The following is a 20,861-nucleotide window of genomic DNA, read 5'->3' on the forward strand; positions in this document are numbered from 1 at the left end:
ATGCACCATCTCTCAGTTATTTGGGAATAGATCTAGTCAATTTTTTAAACTAACTTGGGTTAATGGTACCTCTGACTGGAAACATATTGGTACGAAAATTATTAAACATGAAGAGAGCAATGTACAGATCGACGTTTGTATAGTTTACGATTCCTGGAAAGAAAATAAAAATTTAATAAACCAAAATTTTGATGTGGCTTATAAAAACGACTATAATTTTTGGGCGACAGGTATTACGAAGGATTTTAAAAGTTATTATAACTTTATCTTTATGTAATTTACCATTCAGAGGTTCTAAAGATAGTTCTAATGATTTTAAAAAAGGTTTTTTTTATCATTGTTATCTCGATATAACAACGTTCTTCAAAAGTTATTAGAACAACCTTCTGGTACAATAAAATATTTAAATCCTACTGTGCAAAATGAATTTATTAACATGTTGGGAAAAGATGCTGAAAATAAAATTTTTGACGAAATACGTACCGCACCCTTTTTTTCTTTAATTATAGACACTACACAAGATATTTCTAAAATAGAACAGTTAAGTGTAATATTTCGGTATGTCGTTTTAAAGAAAAATGAAAATAATATTTATTAATATGTTTAAATTTATTAACATGTTGGGGAAAGATGCTGAAAATTAATTTTTTGACGAAATACGTAGCGCACCTTTCTTTTTTCTTTAATTTTAGACACTACACAATTTATTTCTAAAATAGAACAGTTAAGTGTAATATTCCGGTATGTCGTTTTAAAGAAAAATGAAAATAATGAAATAATTCAAGTTGAATGTAAGGAATCTTTTACAGGATTTTATTGCGTAGTTCATGACAGGAGTGCGGAAGGTTTAAAAAATTATATTGCAAATTTATTTGAACAAAAAAATCTAACGTTTCAACGCTGCAGAGGACAGGGATATGACGGTGCGGCTATTATGAGCGGTGCTTATAATGGACTACAAACTAAAATTATTGAATTAGAAAAAAACGCCCAATTTATCAACTGTACAGCACATAAAATAAATTTAGTCATTAACGATGCTGTCGGTAATGTTACAGAAGCAAAACAATTTTTTGAAATTGTCAGCCATGTTTATAATTTTTTTTCAGCTAGTCTTAAACGATGGGAATTAATTCAAGACGTAAAATTCCATTAAGTAAAATTTCATTAAAAATCCGACAAAATGGTCATCAAGGAACGATGCTTTAGAATCTTTAAGATTTAATTTCATAAATGTTATAAAGTCACTTACAGAAATTAAAGTAAGAATAAAGATGAACAGTCTGAAGCAACTGGACTGAAGAAAAAATTGGATAACTTTAAATTTTTAATTTTATTAGTTTTATTTTCCAAGATACTTAATTGCTTAAACCATATTTCTAAAGTACTTCAACGCAAAATAACGAATATTGCCGAGGCATCTATTTTATTTAGTCATGCTTATCTACAGTTTTGCGAGCCTCGTAACAGTTATGATGAAATTAAATCAGAGGCTTTATTTAGAGCTGTCAAAAACTTGGGGAGTCGAAACAACTTTCGTAGAAAAAAGAATTAAAGTTACAAAAAATTTTTTCGATTAAATAAGTACTAATACAAAATTATCAGAAGAAAATTAAAAAGAAAAATACGTTTAACAGTATTTTAGACACCACCTCTTTCCAATTAAAAAATAGACTGCTAAGTTTTCAAAATATCGTGTATAAATTTAATTTTTTTTGAACCTTCCCATTTAGTATCCCTAAGTGACTGTGAACTTCACAAGCAAGCTAAGATACTGCAAGAAAAATACGCTGACGATTTAACAGCAAAATTTGCAGGGGAAATACTAAATTTCCGCTCTGCATTTAGAGCTATTTTAAAGAACATAAATATTATTACAGAAGTGATTGATTTATTCTTTTGTAAACATCAAACCACTGTATCAAATTTTCCCGATGTGTGCACTGCTCTCTTATTATTTTTGACACTTCCTGTGACATCAGCATCTGCTGAGAGAACATTCTCAAAGCTCAAGCTTATAAAAAACTATTTAAGGAGTACCATGAGTCAGACAAGGTTAATTATAGTCTAGCAATATTAAGTATAGAAAACGAATTTTCCCAAAAAAATAAAAATAATTTTGATCATATAATCGATCAGTTTGCTTCCATTAAAAATAGAAGAAAAAATTTCTAATGTTCTATAAATTTTATAGAATTTTAGTTTACGTTTATAGTATTAAATTTAATTTTGTTACCCAGTTACACCCGTTATATATTTTATTTTGCTATAATAAAAAAATAAAAGTATACATTAAGTATCCGTATAAGTAACTATTTTGTTTTATTTTTCTATTAGTTTAGATACCAGAAAAATATGTCAATATGGGTGTATTTTAAGCGCCAGCCGATAGTTTTGCCCCCCGGCGCACAATGGAACGGGTCCATGTTAAATGTTGGACATGGGGCTAAAAATTTTTTTGGGAAAATGGAAAACTGAATATGGTAGTTTCAAAAACAAATGTCAGGTCTCTCTTAAAAACTGATTTTTAGAAAACAAAAATGTATTTTGTGGTTTTTACAAAGGTTTAAAATTAACCGTTTTCAAAAAGGCTAATTTATGTTGAAAATATTACCACAATTTGATTTTTTTATTGCCCAAGCTGCGGTAGGTTTTTTAAAAAATATTATTTTTTTAATTTAACTCGTTCTTTCTTAATTAATTTTTGGCAAAATTTTGTACATACATCTCATCAATCACCCACTATATATTTTTGAATTAAAAAGTTTTGAATTTTTATTACAGATCTAATCATCAAGAAATATGAAGTAAGTGCCGCAAGGTACCATAAAAAGAATAGCGGCATATAGTAGACCATTATACCCTTATTATAAACATATATAAAAAAGTTGCCCCAATTTGCCGTTTTTTGAAAAAACAAATTTTGAACTATACGATGTATACTATTTTCAGGGGGCTTTTAAGTAATTTACATAGGTTGAACAAGTCTGGCTTTAAAAATATATTGTTATTCCGATATTATTATTAGGTACTATCCTTCTTAACATTTATGTATAAATCGTATATTAGTAGATTATATCCAAATCATTGCACCCTCCCCGCCTTTTAGGATACATCTACGGTTTTATTATTATAAGCAGAACTATTAAAAAAATGATTCTCAAATATGACTTGTTAATGAGAAATTAGTGTTCTATCACTTTACTATAGTTATTTTCCTAAAAAATGCGTAAAGTGATACTTTCCCACATGCCTTATTTGAAATTTACCCTGACATTAACAAAATTTGTTAATTTGAAAATTATTTGAACGACTAGCATTATTAAATAATGCTAGTCGTTCAAATAATTTTCAAATATGCAGTAATTTAATATGGTTATCACTTGGCTGAAATATTAAAAAACGAAACGAAAAACATGCTAAACCATTATTTTTTACATTATTTTGTCCAGAAAACATTAACTTTATCCAAAAAAAATCCTGATGGGTTTTTCGCCACTGCACTGCAAGAAAAATCTACAAAATAAAATAGTTATTTTTTGTAAACACTTCTGCGTTAAACCTAAACGGACGCTGCTTGTCAGAAGTTGTGTTTACAGTAATAAAAATTTGCCTAACAAAGAAAAAAAAATGCTTAACGTTTCGAAAGTTTTTTTTTTCCGTCGTCGGAAGCAAAAAATATAAAGAATCAAGAAAAAACTATTTAAAATATTTAAATTGAACTATTCGAGAACACTTTACTTTTTAAAACAGATACGTCTACAAGAAATCGTTGACGTTCTGTTAAAATGACATTATATTAAGATAAACTTCAAATTTAACAATTACTACCTGATAATTACTTAATAAGGTAAAACCAAAAAGCCCAAACTTTCTGTATGATTATTTTTAAATTTCACGTATGTTATGTTTATTTATGTAATGTTGTTTAAAATCAAAGAAGCGATTGCCATACATTACTAACATCTACAGATACATGAGCAATACATTTATTTTTATTAGATTGAATTAAAAAAGCCTCTTTTATTTTTCTTTATAGGCTATCGCTTCTTTCATTATAATTTTGGCGTTATTAAAATTTATTCCATGCCCTGTGTCCCATGAATGCTGACAAATCTTAGATTTGTGAAAATCTCCCTTTCTTAAATAATCTTTATGTTCTTTAATTCTAACATTTAAGGGTCTAGATGTTTCACCAATGTAAAATTTATCGCATTCACAGGGTATTTGGTATATTACATTTTTTGTTTGACTCGCTGTATCCAGGCAACAACAACAAATAATAATAATGTGCTACTTGGTTTTGATTTTAAGCGTAAGTTATCAACGCGGGTTACTTTATTGTTCCGTAATTTATTGATTGCTGTGATGGATCTTAAAAAGCTTACAAATCAAGGTATTTTTAATAATCTGTGTGAGAAAAAAGTGAGTTTATGTGATAACAAACTGGTGCAAAAGATAACTCTGGAATTCTTGAACTTAGAGGAAAAGAACAAATTTATTAAAGAAAAGGTAAAATTCTTTAGCTCTAAACTGTCTTCAAGATGGCAATGTTCAAGGAGAACAAAATCCAGATTTATAACAGAAAATAAGGTTTGGTTGCAGAAGCTTTTCTTTGACAATATTGATTTAGGGAAACATCTTCAGATGCAACATAAGCTTTCTACGTCCAAAAGTTTCAGTTTATTGAGTGACCGACAAAAGCGAAGAAGAACACAATATTTAAAAGACAGTCCCGAAGAGCACGTTGAATATTTACGAAGAAAAACATGAAGCCAAACATACAGTACATTTTAAATTTCCTAACAGAACACCCTGAATACGCTGATGAGGTTAAAAAGGTTTGCGAAAACTTAATGCACCCCCTTCCAAAGATATAAAACTATCAAGAGAAAAAGCGCTTGCTGCATATGTAGGAGCTAATCTAAGTAAACAACAATATAATATAATTAGAGCGGCTACACATGTGGACGTTTTTCCAAGTTATTACCAAATACAGAAGGCCAAATCAGAATGCTATCCTGAAAAAGAATCCATAACAATTACCGAAACGAGCGTTAAAATTAAGTTACAGGCCTTATTAAACAAAACAACTACCAGACTGTTACAATCAATTAATGTTGAAAAAAGTAGAGAATATTTAGAACCAAAATCATATACATTAATTATAAAATGGGGTTTTGATGGGGCATCAGATCAGGCCGAGTACAATATTCAATTTGAAAATGAAAATGGTAAAGATAACAATGTTTTCATAAGCAGCTTGGTCCCGATTAAATTGCATTCGAATGACTCGAACATTGTCCTGTGGCAAAATCTGACTCCAAGTTCTACGACGCTATGTAGGCCAATTCATTTTTATTTTAACAAAGAAAGCGAAAAACTGGTAAAATCAGTTAAAAATGAAATTGAAAGGGAAATTGGAGATCTACAACCCACGTTATTTAAAGATATGAAAATTTATTACAAAATGCTTTTTACGATGGCTGACGTTAAGATAATTAACATTTTAACGAACACCATCTCCAACTGTAATGAATAATTTGGATAAAGTAATGCAAAAACCAATTAACGAAAATAATTTTTGTTATGGACTATCTTCGCTCCACGCTTGGATACGCTGTTACGAGTGCCTATTGCATATAGCATACAACCTACCTTTCCTGACTTAGTCCGCGAGAACTAACGAACATTAGGAACTTAGAAATAGAAGAAAGATAGAAATTCAAAATGAATTTAGGAAAAAAACTGGTCTTTTGATAGATATTGTAAAACGAGGTAAAGGGACCACCAACACGGGCAACACTGCAAGGAGATTTTTTCGAGATCCTTCCCTTACTGCTAAAATTACTGGCTTAAACGAAAATCTTATTGCCCGTTTTGGTGTTCTTCTAACAGCTATAGCTTCAGGAAAAAAAAATAATAAAACAAGTTTTGTTAGTTATTGTACTGAAACTGCAAAAAAATATGTTGAATTATATGGTTGGTTCTTTTGTCAGCCACAGTCCACAAAATTCTAATTCATGGCGGAGATATTATTGACAATGCTTTGGTACCTATAGGGCAACTAAGTGAGGAGGCTCAGGAAGCTAATCACAAATTATTCAGATCCTACAGGTTAAACCATGCCAGGAAAATATCTAGGTGTGCTAACAATGAAGATATTCTTAATAGTCTTTTACTTGCTTCCGATCCTGTAGTTACCAGGGACAGGTCTCTAATATCTCTAAAAAGTAATATCGCTTCAAAGGAATATCGTCTTCAGAAGTTTTAGATTTGTTAGACTTGTCCGATGACCACATATTATAATAAATGTTAAAAATTAAAACAATATTGTAGACATTATTTAATTATCGAAGAGTTATATTGAGTTAATCTTTTTGTTGTGTTTTTTTTATAAAATGTTAAATGTTTATTGTTCTTTGTCGAATTAATGTTTTAGTTATATATTACATGTTACCTGACAATATCTAGCTTTTTAATATTTTGGATGAGTTTATAGACAGCTGATAATCCTTAGTATTTCTCTTTTGTATTTTGGAGGGTGTACTTAAAAGTACCTAATTGATAAAATTGTCCGCCATCTTTAACTTTTATGAAATATCAAATTTGACATTAAATTTGTATATTTCAAAGCATTGGCTTTCCAAAATTACCACAAATAATAAAATCGGACCAAAAATGTTTCAGTAATGAGCAATTTTCAAAGGCTCATTTATGTTGACCACCCTATATAATAAATTATTAATCTATTAAAAATATTTTTTCTAATAAAACTCAAAGTTCCTCCTTTCCAAAAAAAAACTCAAAACGAAAAAATTTGATCACATTGAAGCAAAGTTATGGTCTTTAAAAAAAACTGGTTTTGGTAAAACACGCTATATTTTTGGGGCGCCCTATATATGGTTTAAGTTATCTAAGGCAACAATTTTTTGTTATAATTTAAGACGACACTTTTTACATAATATTACAGTATATATATATATAAATAATTTTAAGTTTTCCATATTGAAAGTATCAAGTAAAAAACCTCATGTCCAACCGCTCCCATAAGCTCGTTCCACTGTACGGTGCCGCTATTTCTAGCTACGCCGCTGCCAGTGATAACCCATATGCACGTCCCTGGTGAATATGTCGATATTTTTTTAGCTTTAAAATATGTTACACTTATAGCAAATTTTACCCTCAAAATTTCATTCAAAACGCTAAAAGCATTTTGAAGAAAATTATAATAAATCGAAAAAATATTAAGACTTTAACACCCTGTAGCTACGAAACAAAGCAGAATCGGACCTATGTTGATATGAAAACTAAATCTTATTTTTACGTGAGGAATCTCCCCACGAGAGATGGCAGATACTTTTTGAAACACCCTGTATAAGTTAATATCACTAGAATAAGATGTCTAAAATCATGGAAGACATACTGATCATTACACGTAAAATGTTTAATTTAACAAAGACTGCGCGCGCAGGAAGAGGAAAATTTTCAAAAACTCAATTTTCAAAACTCACTTCGCTCGAAGAGCTAGTTAGTATTTTCCAATCGCGATTTCCTTGCACTATCACTAAAGACTCACTTTCTCGATCCGGAACAACTAAATTTAATTCTAAGAAAAGGTGTTTTCCCCTACGATTACATATGTAATTGCAAACGTTAAATGAGACAAAATTACCAACGAAAGATTGTTTTTTTTTAAGATTGAAAAACGAACCTTTATCCGCTGATGATTATAAGCACGTGTGCAACGTATGGAACATGTTTAAAGTTTTCGATTTGGACCATTTTGTGTAATATTTACCTAAAAACAGATGTTTTATTATTAACAACAGTTTTTGAAAGTTTTCGAAAGTTAACGTTTAAGTATTACGGTTTAGATTGTAACGAAAATTTATTTTCGTTGTGCTTGCCCATTTTATTTTTAAACGAGGTTTTTACAGTTTGCAATTTTACTCGCATTGACACTCGCCTTCCGGTACCGGTTCGATTTTGTGCCGTCGGGATACTAGAATTAGAAAAACGTTCAATTCGTTAATCAATTATTTATAATAATTATCATATATATATCGTTAATCAATTATTATAATCAATTAATATAATGAATTTATTTAAAATATTTTTTTTTATCATACTTTAATAATTCTCTATGGTACTTAGCAAAGTTACCAAACTTATTATTTGGAATGTTTACTATTTTAACTATGTTTGCCCTGACAGCAATGGTAAGTAGTGCCACAGTCAAACCAGAAGCTCACATTAAACTGCCAGTGAAGGTGCCGGCAGCAGTGAATGTTGTCGCGGTTGACTCTAATATTAAGTTATTAGATGAAGCTGATTATGAGTTAGTCAATATGAATGATATTAATAGAGCCCACCATAATGGTGAGCTAGTCTGAATGGGTGAGCTTGATTAAAGAACAGCCAACTAAAGTAGCTTGTGTTTGTCCAATAATGTATGCCCTAACTGGGTTGCCTTATGTTTATAACATAAAGACAACAAATGTCACGAGATGGAAAGTGACTATTTACCGAAATAGTATGACCCTTCAAGGAAAAACTATCGAATTTATTTTGAGTTATAAGTATCAAGGACATACACCATGTAGGTGGGGTTTAAGTGATGAGGAAAAAAACAACGAGCGAATTGGAGATTTTGTGTGTAGGACTCCTCCAAAGATAGCGGACCCGATCAAAACTACTCGGAAAATCATCTCCGATTTAGACGTAAAGTTTTACCTAAATTTGGCCGTATCTTTGTTTTTCTTTGCATTATTGGTTAAGGTTATTGGTTAGTTATGTATCCAGCCTTCATTATTCAATAATGCTGATGCAAGATACCCTTTAATTATAAATAGCGAAGACAGGACTTCAAACAACGGAATGATCTATCGACAGCAGTGCAGAACGAATCTCTGCCCGTCACCATATCAATTTTTTCTATTGTTAATTAAATAAGTTAAAAGTAAAATATAAACTAAAAAGTAGTAAATAAATCTTTGGTTTTCTGAGTTAGAATTATTTTTTTAAAAATCAATTTTTAATATTGGAAAACATAAAGTGGCGCAGTCATCGGTAGGATTGGAAAAGAGAAATTTTTGAGAAAAATCATCTCTTTTGCTATCAAGCATTAATTCCAAGAAAAGAACTTCGTGCATCGTGCAAGAAGAGGAACCGCTGGAGAGAAAATAGAGACAGACTACGGCACTTCTAGGACCAACAAAGTGGGTCACTCTATTCGCTGTATCTCCCGGTCAACGTCAAAAAAAAGAAAAAAGAAGCTATGGTGAGAAGACTACTCATGTAAGTACTTCCTGTCCATGTCAATTCCCTCGTTATCACCTAATTCCTTGGCGGAAAGTAGCGAAAATAGCGAGTTAAATTTAAGCGAATTAGATTTAAGACAAGAAAACGTAACTAGAAACGCGGATTTAGATTTAACAGATTTATTATCTAGCTTATCAATTAATTCTCCTAAGTTAAGTTCTAAAGATAAGTTTAATTTTAATTTAGAAAAACCAGAAAGCTTAAACATGTCAGCACCACCGCATTTTGATGCAAAAATTTTAGAAATTGTACCTAAATTCGATGGTAATCCATTAGAACTATCATCTTACTTAGAGACAGCTAATACTTTAATTTCAAATTTTTGGGATACTAGACCAGATCATGTAAATTGTGTTCAAAATGTGACTATTATTTATGGCATATATTCAAAATTAATTGGCAAGGCTAGAGAGGTTTATAGTATTTCTATAAATAAAGATTGGCAAAGCATTAAAACTTCTTTAATTGCTCATTTTGGAGACCAACGTGATGAAAATGGCTTGCTTTTTGATTTAGACCAATTAAGACAAACAAATCATGAAACACCACTACAATTCCACACTCGTGTCATGTCTAATTTAAGTGCTTTACATAATTATATCGACACACACGAAACTATTGAAGCAACAAAACAATTAAAAAAACAATTTTACAACACCCATGCATTGAAAATATTTTTAGCAGGTTTAAAAGAACCATTAGGATCTAGCATTAGGGCTATGAGACCAGAATGTTTGGCTTCAGCACGACAATTCATAATTTCGGAAAATAACATAAGACATTTACAAAAACCACACATACCACAAGTCACACCAAAATTTAATGTTCCAACATTCACACAATATTTTCCAAACCAACCCTTCCAAAATCAACAATTTAATCAATTTAATCAACCTTTTAGACAGAACTTTCCAAGTAATTTCTCAAGACAAACCAAACCTGTCTTTCCTTCTCAACCTATTGATATAAGACCGAGGCAGTTACCACCGCCCAAATTTTTCACAAACAAACAAGTTTTTGGGACTAATAAAAATACCAATGTCTTTAAACCTAGAAATATCCCTCAAAATCAATTTCCAAAACCTACACCGATGAGCGGAATATCTCACGGAACTTTTCCAAAACCCCCCGTAAATCAACAAAGATATTTTAATCCACCTCATTTTGTTTTCGAGGAATTGCACAACGTAGAACAAAATAACAATGAGCCTTATATTTCAAACAATGAGTTCGAAGGTTATCAATATTCCTATCCCGAACAACAGTACTACTCAGAGTCGGAATATGCTGATACACACACTATAAATGAAACTCAAACATATGATGACACAAACCAACCACATACATCATCATACAATGAACAAAATTTTCCCGACATCAACGAAAAAAACCAGAACACGTAGAAATTCACTCGATATACGATAAAAAAGATTTACCATATATTCAAATTAAAAATCCTCCTTTAAAATTATTAATTGATACCGGTGCAACTAAATCTTTTATAAATCCAGAAAAGGCTGAAAAATACTTTTATAATTCAATAAAAAAGGAACCATTTACTATATCATCAATTTTCCAAACAACAACTAGGAATCACTGTATAGAAATTCCAGCTTTTGATGAATTTAGATCAAAACAAAAAATGAAATTCTATCTTTTTAAATTTCATCACTTTTTTGACGGCTTAATAGGTTACGAAACATTAAAAGATTTAAAAGTTCAATTAGATTTGAATAACTATAAATTAAAAACACCTTTTAGTGAAATTCCTTTATCTCACTACGAAGCAAAAAATAAACTTTTATTTTTCGCTCGAATTGAATCAAAATCTATCGAACAATTAAATATTCCTGTTTCAATTTCTAATGGTCAAATAAGTTTAGAAAATACAAATATTTATAATTGTTTTATCCCAGCCTGTATAACAGTTTCTAAAAATAATTATGCACCAGTAGAAATTCATAACAACACCGACGATATTCAAGAAATATGCTTATATAGTCCAATAAAAGTTAATAGCTTAGATTTAAATAATTTCGAATTATATAATTTTTCTATTAATAGTCCTTATTCAGATGGTCATACTGATATAAGTTCACTTATTAGAACTGATCATATGAATAGAGAGGAACAAAGCAAACTTTTAAAATTATGTTATTCATATTCAGATATTTTTCATAAACCAAATATACCCTTAACATTTACTAATACTATAAAACACCAAATTAAGATGAAAGACGAAATTCCTATATACACAAAATCGTATCGCTATCCATTTATACACAAAGAAGAAGTCCAACGACAAATCGAAGATATGTTGAATCAGAATATAATTAGACCAAGCGATTCACCATGGTCGTCCCCGATATGGATCGTTCCGAAGAAAGCAGATGCTTCGAATAGGAAAAAATGGCGTCTAGTTATCGATTTTCGAAAATTAAACGAAAAAACAATCGACGACAGATACCCTATTCCGAACGTATCAGATATTCTAGATAAACTTGGTCGCTGTCAATATTTTTCGACACTAGATCTTGCAAGTGGATTTTACCAAATAGAAATGCACCCAGATGATATCAAGAAAACAGCTTTTAGTGTTGAAAATGGGCACTACGAATATTTACGTATGCCCTTTGGCCTAAAAAATGCCCCAGCCACGTTCCAGCGTGTGATGGACAACGTTTTAAGAGGAATGGTCAACAAAACATGTCTCGTATACATGGACGATATAATAGTATTTTCGACTTCTTTACAAGAACACCTCGTAAATTTGAAAAAAGTATTTGATAGATTACGAGAGAGCAACCTGAAAATTCAGTTAGACAAATCAGAATTTTTACACAAAGAAGTAAAATTTTTAGGACACATTATTACCCCTAACGGAATAAAGCCAAATCCAGACAAAATAAAAACAATTGAGAATTTTCCTATTCCAAAAACTGTAAAACAAATAAAATCATTTCTCGGACTTTTAGGATATTACAGAAAATTCATTCAGAATTTTGCAAATTTAACTAAACCATTTACACAGTGTCTTAAAAAAGGAGCTAATATAAATATAAAAGACCCAATTTACATCAAGACCTTTGAAGATTGTAAAAAATTATTAAGCAATGAACCATTATTGCAATATCCAGATTTTAATCAAGAATTTATTCTTACAACGGATGCTAGCAATATAGCTATAGGAGCAATATTATCGCAAGGAAGAATCGGAAGTGATAAACCTATTGCCTATGCATCAAGGACGTTGAACAGCTCTGAACAGAACTACTCGACAATTGAAAAAGAGCTACTAGCTATAGTATGGGCTACAAAATACTTTAGACCCTATCTATACGGTAGAAAGTTCAAAATAGTTACTGATCATAAGCCTTTACAATGGCTAATGTCATTAAAAGAACCTCATTCTAGATTAGTAAGATGGCGTCTCAAACTGGAAGAATTCGATTATGAAGTAATTTACAAGAAAGGTAAATTAAATGTAAATGCAGATGCTCTATCTCGTATTGAAATATATCCAACAGAAACAAATGTAGCAACACCTCCTATACTAAGAGATATGGAAAGGTTCAACGAAAACCCTTCACTATATGAAGATCCACAACCATCAACGAGTAGACAAGCAGACAATGAATCTATCGTAGGACAAGTCGACCCTGAAGAACGTTCTGATTTAGACACAGTTCACACTAGCGCGGAAGACCCTATTTTGACAATAAATATTTCTGAGAAACCTTTAAATTATTTTCTATGTCAAGTAATTTTAACTGAAGTTGATGTAAACCCAAGAATTGAAATAAAGAAAATATTTGGTCCACCTATCAATAGAACTCGATGGCGTATATATTTTCTAAAAGAAACCTTTACACAACAATTAATAAGTTTTCTTAAAGAATATGCCGAACCAAAAAGACAGTATGTCTTTTACTTTGAAAACGATAATGATGATCAAAACTTTTATAAAGAAATGTGTAGAGTTCTTCCTCAGATATTTAAAAATTCTAGTTTTAGACTTTTAAAAACAAATAAAATTTTACAAGATATCACTCGTGAAAATTCACAACAAAGTTTGATAAAATTACAACACGAAGGCATAACAAACCATCGTGGGATAAAAGAAACTATCGACGAATTACGGATTAAATATTACTGGCCGAAATTAAGCGATGACGTCAGAAATTTTGTTAATAATTGTACTATTTGTCAACAAGTAAAATATGAACGACATCCACCCCTAATTAAATTACAATTAACACCAACACCTAAAAAACCATTTGAAACTATACACATTGACACATTTAAATTTGATAACACAATTGCTTTGACAATTTGTGACAGCTTCTCGAAATTCGGACAAGCTTATGTCATTCCTTCTTTATCAGCTCTACATGTATATCAATCTCTTTTACAATTTATTTCAACTTATAAAATCCCAGAGAATATAATCTCTGATAATGGTATTGAATTTTCTCAAAGTATTCTTAAAGATTTTGCTAAAGTTTATAAAATCAATTGGCATTACTGTTTGGCACAAAACCCGAACTCTAATGCAATTGTCGAAAGATTTCATTTAACACTTTTAGAACATATGAGAACTTTAAAGTTAACTAATCCAAGATTAAACCCCTTCGAAAAATTACATTATTCTATTATCGGTTATAACAATTCTATTCATTCTTCAACAAATAAAAAACCTGTTGATTTATTATTAGGACATTTAGAACTTCGAGAACCAATCGATATTAATAATGACGTGAGAACTGTTAATGAACAATTAGAAACGCATAAAGAAGTAATGAATGATTTATATAAGAATATAGCTGAAAAAATATCAACTGAAAAGAAAAAAATTATCGATAAAAGAAATGAGAAACGTGACCACCCTGTAGATATCGAACCTGGTACTATAGGATATCGTAAACAATCTGAAAGACAATCTAAAACAAATCCCCTGTATAAACCTGAACATATTTTACAAAGCAATGATTTGACAGTCACTACTACAGCTAAAAATAAATATCATAAACAATGTTTTAAAAAACCAAGAAAATTAACTGATAAATCATTGTTACAGATTGACGATTCTCTCACGAATCTTGATGGCACAGCAAATACAAGTACAGAACCTTGACTCAAATCCTGGCATACTTCCTTTTAAGTTAGGAGAGGTCAGTTTAAAAACTGCAACACATACATTTCTACACTATATTGATATGAATGAAATTAATAAGCAAGTTCTTGAAACGAATAAACACTATGACGATTTAAAATTATTAATTGATCAATTTTCAGACGACATAAATCGTATCACACTTCTAAATACTTGTAACAGTTTAAATTATGAGCTAAAGTTAGTAAATTATAAAATTCGTTCATTAATGCCAAATCTAAGAACTAAACGAGGTTTAATAAATCCTCTAGGCTCGTTAGTAAAATTTATTTCAGGAAATCTTGATCAACAGGATGCCGAAGAAATACATAATCACTTAAAAGAGTTAGAAAATAATGAAAATAAGATTATCAATAAATTTAATAATCATTTGTCTCTTTCTAAAATATCTATGCGTAATATGAATAAAACAATGACAGTTTTAATTGATAACCAAAACGCAATTAAATATAAAGTCGAAGAAATAAGAAATACTTTAAACGGTACTCTATTTCATTTTTATCATACATTGGAAATAAATAGTATATCTGGACAAATAAAGAATAACCTTGACATCTTAATGAACTTTCTTACAAATTTAGAAACTTCTATAAGTTTTTCTAATTTAAAGATTATGCATTCGAGTTTAATAACTCATGAAGAATTAAAAGAACTTTTATATAATATGTCAAATATTTATAATGAAGAACAATTACCTTTTAAAAATAAAGATTTCTTAGATTATTATAAAGTGGTAGAAACAAATACATTCTTTTACGAAAATAAAATAATATTTTCGCTAAATTTTCCATTGATACATCCACATCCTTTAGAATATTATCATTTATATTCTATTCCTAATGTTAATCAAACAATAATTATCCCACCTTCAAATTACCTTATCCTGGGAAAACATGAGTATCAATACGACACTGAAGAATGTATGAAGACCAGTACAAAGTATTTTTGCCAAAGAAGTCATCTCCTACCACTACCTCAAAGTGAAGATTGCGTTACGTCAATGCTATCCACTACGAAGAATACACAAACTTGTAATCAAATATCTATCAATATGAAGAATAACATCATAGAAGAAGTAGATCAAATGCATTATATTGCAGTATTTCCAAAAGAAGAAAAAATAACTACTATATGTGAAGAAAAACAAGTAATGGCCCTGAAAGGAACATATTTATTCACATTACCGAAAAATTGTGAATTTATAATGTCACAAGCGACTTATACTAATAAACAAGGAATTATTAGTACACACCCTGTATTGATTTCTGGAATACAGACATTGACAAATATAAATGTTATTCCAATCAAGAAATTAAATATTGAAAAAGTACCCTTGGATAAAATGCATTTAATTCAATTAGAAGAAGAAAACCCAATGGAAAACTTCTACATTCATTCCCATGCAGTGAATTGGACACTTTGGAGCATCTTCTTCATTCTAATTATTTTTGCAACTTCTTATTTCATTTTTAGAAAAAGAAAACTTCAACCGAAGCCCGTTCCCCATCCAAGGATGATTAACGAAACTCAAGTTAGTCCACCCTAGAGTTTCTTCTTCGCAGGGAGGAGTTATGTATCCAGCCTTCATTGTTCAATAATGCTGATGCAAGATACCCTTTAATTATAAATAGCGAAGACAGGACTTCGAACGACGGATTGATCTATCGACAGCAGTGCAGAACGAATCTCTGCCCGTCACCATATCAATTTTTTCTATTGTTAATTAAATAAGTTAAAAATAAATAAATCTTTGGTTTTCTGAGTTAGAATTATTTTTCAAAAAATCAATTTTTAATATTGGAAAACATAAAGTTACCCTTTATTGGGATTACTTGTGGTGGTATTGCAGTTTATCTATTATCCAGTTTTAACTCTTGATTGCAATGTGTATGGAGTTGTAGACAAAATGGAGGAAGTGGCAAAGAATGAAAGCCATGTAATGTACGAAGGTACCATGATCATTAGACCAGGGTCATGCGTTAAGATTGGTAAAAGTGCATTAATTGTAAAAGAAATATGGGTAATCATGAAGTACTTGTCTGCTGGAGTGATCCCTGTAAAAATTGAATTGAAATGCACCAAGTTAGATTGGAATTGTCCTATGACATCTAGCACGGTATGTGATAAACCGGAAAAGTCTTGTGCGGAAGATTGTAAAGGTGATAATGCGTTTTACTATAGCTTGTGTGAATCTCAAAAGACGTGGAGAGGAGATTCATGTTTCAGAAGTGGAGCTTCTAATGTTACATAATGATGTGTGTTTAACTACCGGCAACACCGACAATGATTATTTTGAATTGTTCACCTTGACTAACACTGAGTCCAAATTCTATGGTATCATAGAAGAGCAACGAGGTGGAATCAGCAACACGCTTGAAATATCTTCCACAGAGAGACAGAGATAGAGATACATTTTACCTTTGCCTATTTTTTTAAGATAATTTGGACAATACTCAATTCTAACTTCAGTTAAGCTGTTATAGCCAGATTTCATAATTATTCAATTAAATTGAATTTTCAAGTTTGATAGTAGAATTTTGTCTATTACTTATTCAATTTTTTGATTGGTTGTTATTTTGAGAAGGTTAACTATTTATTGGTTAGTTACCAATTTTTTTTAGCTGCCTTTCGGCTTCTGTATTAAAATTGATCAATTTTAATTTTAATTTTAAGGTTAATTTTAAGTTGATTTTTAGTAGTAGTTAATTAGATTTAATTTAAATATTGTTAAGGTAAATAACTATACCTTTGATTTAAATTTTGATTGACTCTCATTGTACATTATATTGGCAACCACAGACAGTCGACTTGGTACTGTAGAACACTACCACATAACTGGGTACTTAGCCATTGTTTGGAATAGCCATACTGCTGTTTATTATCTTCTAGGAAGATACGAGAACTGACCCTCCCCATAAGTAGCTCACGCACTGAGACTGGTGGAGTCTCACAAGCTCTCCAAGATTAGCCGGACAATCACGCTACCCACCAGCGGATGAGTGCAGCGAAGAGGGCGAGGCCTTTCTCCCAATCAATTGAAGCAGAAGCATATATCTAAGTATCGTAGTTAATTACCTATTTTACATTATAATATAGTCAAGACTGTCACAGCCAGCCAATTGTATTATATAAGTATCATACCCCAAGGCTTACTAAGTAAATCTAAATTATATATTTACCCGCCATGACCCGCCCATGAGGACAACAGAGATAAACTCTGTATAACGAATGTTGTCCGATGCGTTATTAAGGAACCAAGCATTTTTTACGGGATTTGCTGGTGAAAATTATATTTTCACCTCGAATCGTTTTAACTTATATCTTAAGTTGAATATACAGTCTGAAAAAAAGATATAGCTTGGCACCCATATTAATCAAATATTATTTATTTATCAAGCGAGGTATAAGAGGCGGAATAAGTCAAGCTACACATCGTTTTAGTCCATGTAATAACTGTTTTTACGAGCCGACATACGATCCTTCAAAGCCTGAAGTATATTTAATGTATTGGGACATGAATAACTTGTACCGATAGGCGCAGAGTCAAAAATTACCCTACAGCGATTTGAAATGGCTGTCCTCTGATGAAACACTTTTCGCTCGGATTAATTCGACGACGACGACTACGGGTTGAATAGATAGTGTTATACAAGAGTACGGCGATTCTAATCAAAAATTGATTATATTGGAAGTTGACTTAATTTATCCTCAAATTTTACACGATAAGCATAAAGATCTTCCATTCTGTTGCGATCATAAAACATGCAAAAATACCAGAAAAAAAAATACTTTATAGATTAGAAGATAAGTCAAAATTAGTCATACATTTTCAGAACTTAATACAATCTCTATCCCACGGATTGATTTTAAAACGTATTCATAGAGCTTTGGAGTTTTCTCAGGATGCATGGTTAAAGGCCTACATAGAATTCAATACACATCGACGGATTTTTGGCAAGAAATAATTTATAAAAACTTTTAAACTTTTAATAAATGCAAATTTTGGTAAAACAATTTAAAGAGATAATAATTCAAATATTTTACCACTATGCCCTTGCTTGAACAAATATACCAAAAAAAATGTATGGCACACAAACCATAATGAAGTCGCGCATTCCTTCAGCTGTTCATTTAACCAGCGACCAAATCATGAACAAAACAGGACGCGGAGCACCGGAAGAGTTACTGCGTGAAGACGAAGAAATCGTTATTGTAAAACGGTACGATATGAAGCCGGTTCTTCTAGCTTCGACGAGACGTGGAACTCAACCTTTCGACGAATGCAAAAGATGCAAAATATATCCAAGTACCCAGGCTCAACATTGTATCAAAATATAATGACTGCATGGGTGGTATTGATTTGATAGATAGGACGATAAGTTATTATAGAATACAAGCTAGATGTAAAAAATGGACCGTAGGGCAAGGGTAGACTCGGGCAAAACCGATATATCGGGCAATAATGATCACTAATATATTTCTCTAACGCTGCTGCTGCGAAAAATTAAATTTTGCAATATTGCTATTTTGAAAACGGTACTCATAGTCTGTTAAATGCCGGTAGTTTTTTGCTGAATTGGTAAGTAATATTAATTTAGTTCCTTTAAAATGTTATTGCAAGACGTAAAATACTTGGTTTTCTTCCACATTAATTATGATTTTTAGCTTAAACTTCTTATTTTATATAGAATTTTTGGTTTGATTGAAAGGATATTGTTTCCCTTTACACATAACCTTCAAAAATTTCTATTCTAAAGTATTGTTGCTATATATTTAATAAAAGCTCAAAGTCTAATAAGGGCCCAAAAGTTCACGATGATATTCAGAAAATATTGTCGATTTTTTTAACAAAAAGTTTAGACAACGAAACCAGAAAATTAACTATTGATTCCTATCCTTTGTTGACCCTAGAAGCACAAGGTGGGGTCGCCGGCGATCATGGCACATATATTTTTAGACCAGCGCGCTGCTGTTTCGGAACTGCAGAGTCGCGCTTCTGTCTACCTTCAGTACTGCGTGCGTTTTTAAATTAGTCCACTTTTAGTTGAATTTGCACGTGTTTTTCAGATTTTGACCCCACCTTGTGATTATCGCAACAAGTTTTGTTTAAGTAAGTTTTTTTAATATTATTCTTAAATTGGCTTATCGAGTTTTTTTGTTAATTAGAATATCAATATGGATCCAAACAAACGTTCTCTAACTAAAGAAGAACTGTGGAAAGCTCTATGAAAGTAATAGTGATATAGAAGCAAACTGTCTAGATGTAAGTTGCAGTAAAAGATGATGACAATTTATTACCGGACGATCATATTGAAGACGAATTTGATCCAAGAGAATCGCAAAATGAGGCTGATGAGATGATGTCGATAATTATTATCAAAACGCTATGGAACTGGATGTCCAACAACACGACCGCGACCTTCCGAAGTTATTGGACAAAAATAATTATGTTTGGTTCTGCTGAATCTTTGATTTTCAAGCGGAAAAGAGCTTCAAAAAAAGAATATTGTCCTTCATCTACCTGGGGCAAAGGGAGAAGTTAAAACTAAAAAATAGTATCAAAGAATTTTGGCACCTTTTTTCCTTTTTTGACTTTTTGAAATAATTTTAGTTAACATAAATAAAAAATTGAGGTTCGTAAAGCAAAATTCACCGCTGATCAATATAACACACAAAAAACAGACACAACTGAGCTTCTAGCGTTGTTTGGATTACTCTATTTTGCTGGTGTTTTGAAAAACGCCCATCTTTCTTTAACAGATATGTGATCTGAAATATTCGGTGTTGCGATTTTTAGATGTACCATCTCAAAAAACCGCTTCGAATTTTTAATAAATTGTTTACGTTTCGATGATAAAACCACTCGTCCAGAGCGTAAAGCTCTAGATAAATTTGCTCCAATAAGAGAAATATGGGACATATTGATTCAAGGTTGTCAGAATAATTATACTCCTTCAGAGTATTTAACTGTAGATGAGCAACTGCTGAGCTTCAGAGGAAGATGTTCAAAATCTATCTTCAAAATGTATATTCCCAGCAAGCCTGACAAGTATGGTATGAAAGTAATAATGATGTGCGATGCCAAAACAACGTACATGTGCTCTGCTGTGCCCTATATTGGAAAAGAGCAGCGGGATCCGCAGAATGGGTCAATTCCAACGCAATATGTATTGAAACTGACGGAAAATATTCAGGGTACAAATCGCAATATAACCATGGACAATTGGTTTTCCTCGTGTGAATTGGCTGAAAAACTACTGGAAAAGGGTTCAACGATGGTTGGAACCCTTCGCAAAAATAAAAGGGAATTACCACCTCAATATCTGAAAACGAAGCGTTCCAAAATTCCCTCATCAGCCTTTGC

General features: G+C 31.2%; 1 protein-coding gene across 1 annotated transcript; it reads left to right on the forward strand.

The window, feature by feature from the left end:
- Positions 1-14,522: 14,522 nt before the first annotated feature.
- Positions 14,523-16,259, forward strand: LOC115885479. The gene is made up of 2 exons (XM_030904424.1): positions 14,523-15,664; positions 15,746-16,259. Exons 1-2 carry the CDS (start codon positions 14,541-14,543, stop codon positions 16,041-16,043), a joined length of 1,422 nt encoding a protein of 473 aa, XP_030760284.1. The 5' UTR covers positions 14,523-14,540; the 3' UTR covers positions 16,044-16,259.
- Positions 16,260-20,861: the final 4,602 nt, after the last annotated feature.

Source organism: Sitophilus oryzae, unplaced genomic scaffold (assembly GCF_002938485.1).
Source record: "Sitophilus oryzae breed Bouriz unplaced genomic scaffold, Soryzae_2.0 scaffold_395_pilon_pilon, whole genome shotgun sequence".
In the NCBI taxonomy this organism is placed as follows: domain Eukaryota; kingdom Metazoa; phylum Arthropoda; class Insecta; order Coleoptera; family Curculionidae; genus Sitophilus; species Sitophilus oryzae.

Bases quoted from the DNA above. Each gene is read 5' to 3' on its own strand.
- LOC115885479 (XM_030904424.1), top strand. From the start codon at position 14,541: ATGAATGAAATTAATAAGCAAGTTCTTGAAACGAATAAACACTATGAC. The intron at 15,665-15,745 runs ATATTTATTCAC...AATTATTAGTAC, and splicing joins GTAATGGCCCTGAAAGGAAC to ACACCCTGTATTGATTTCTG.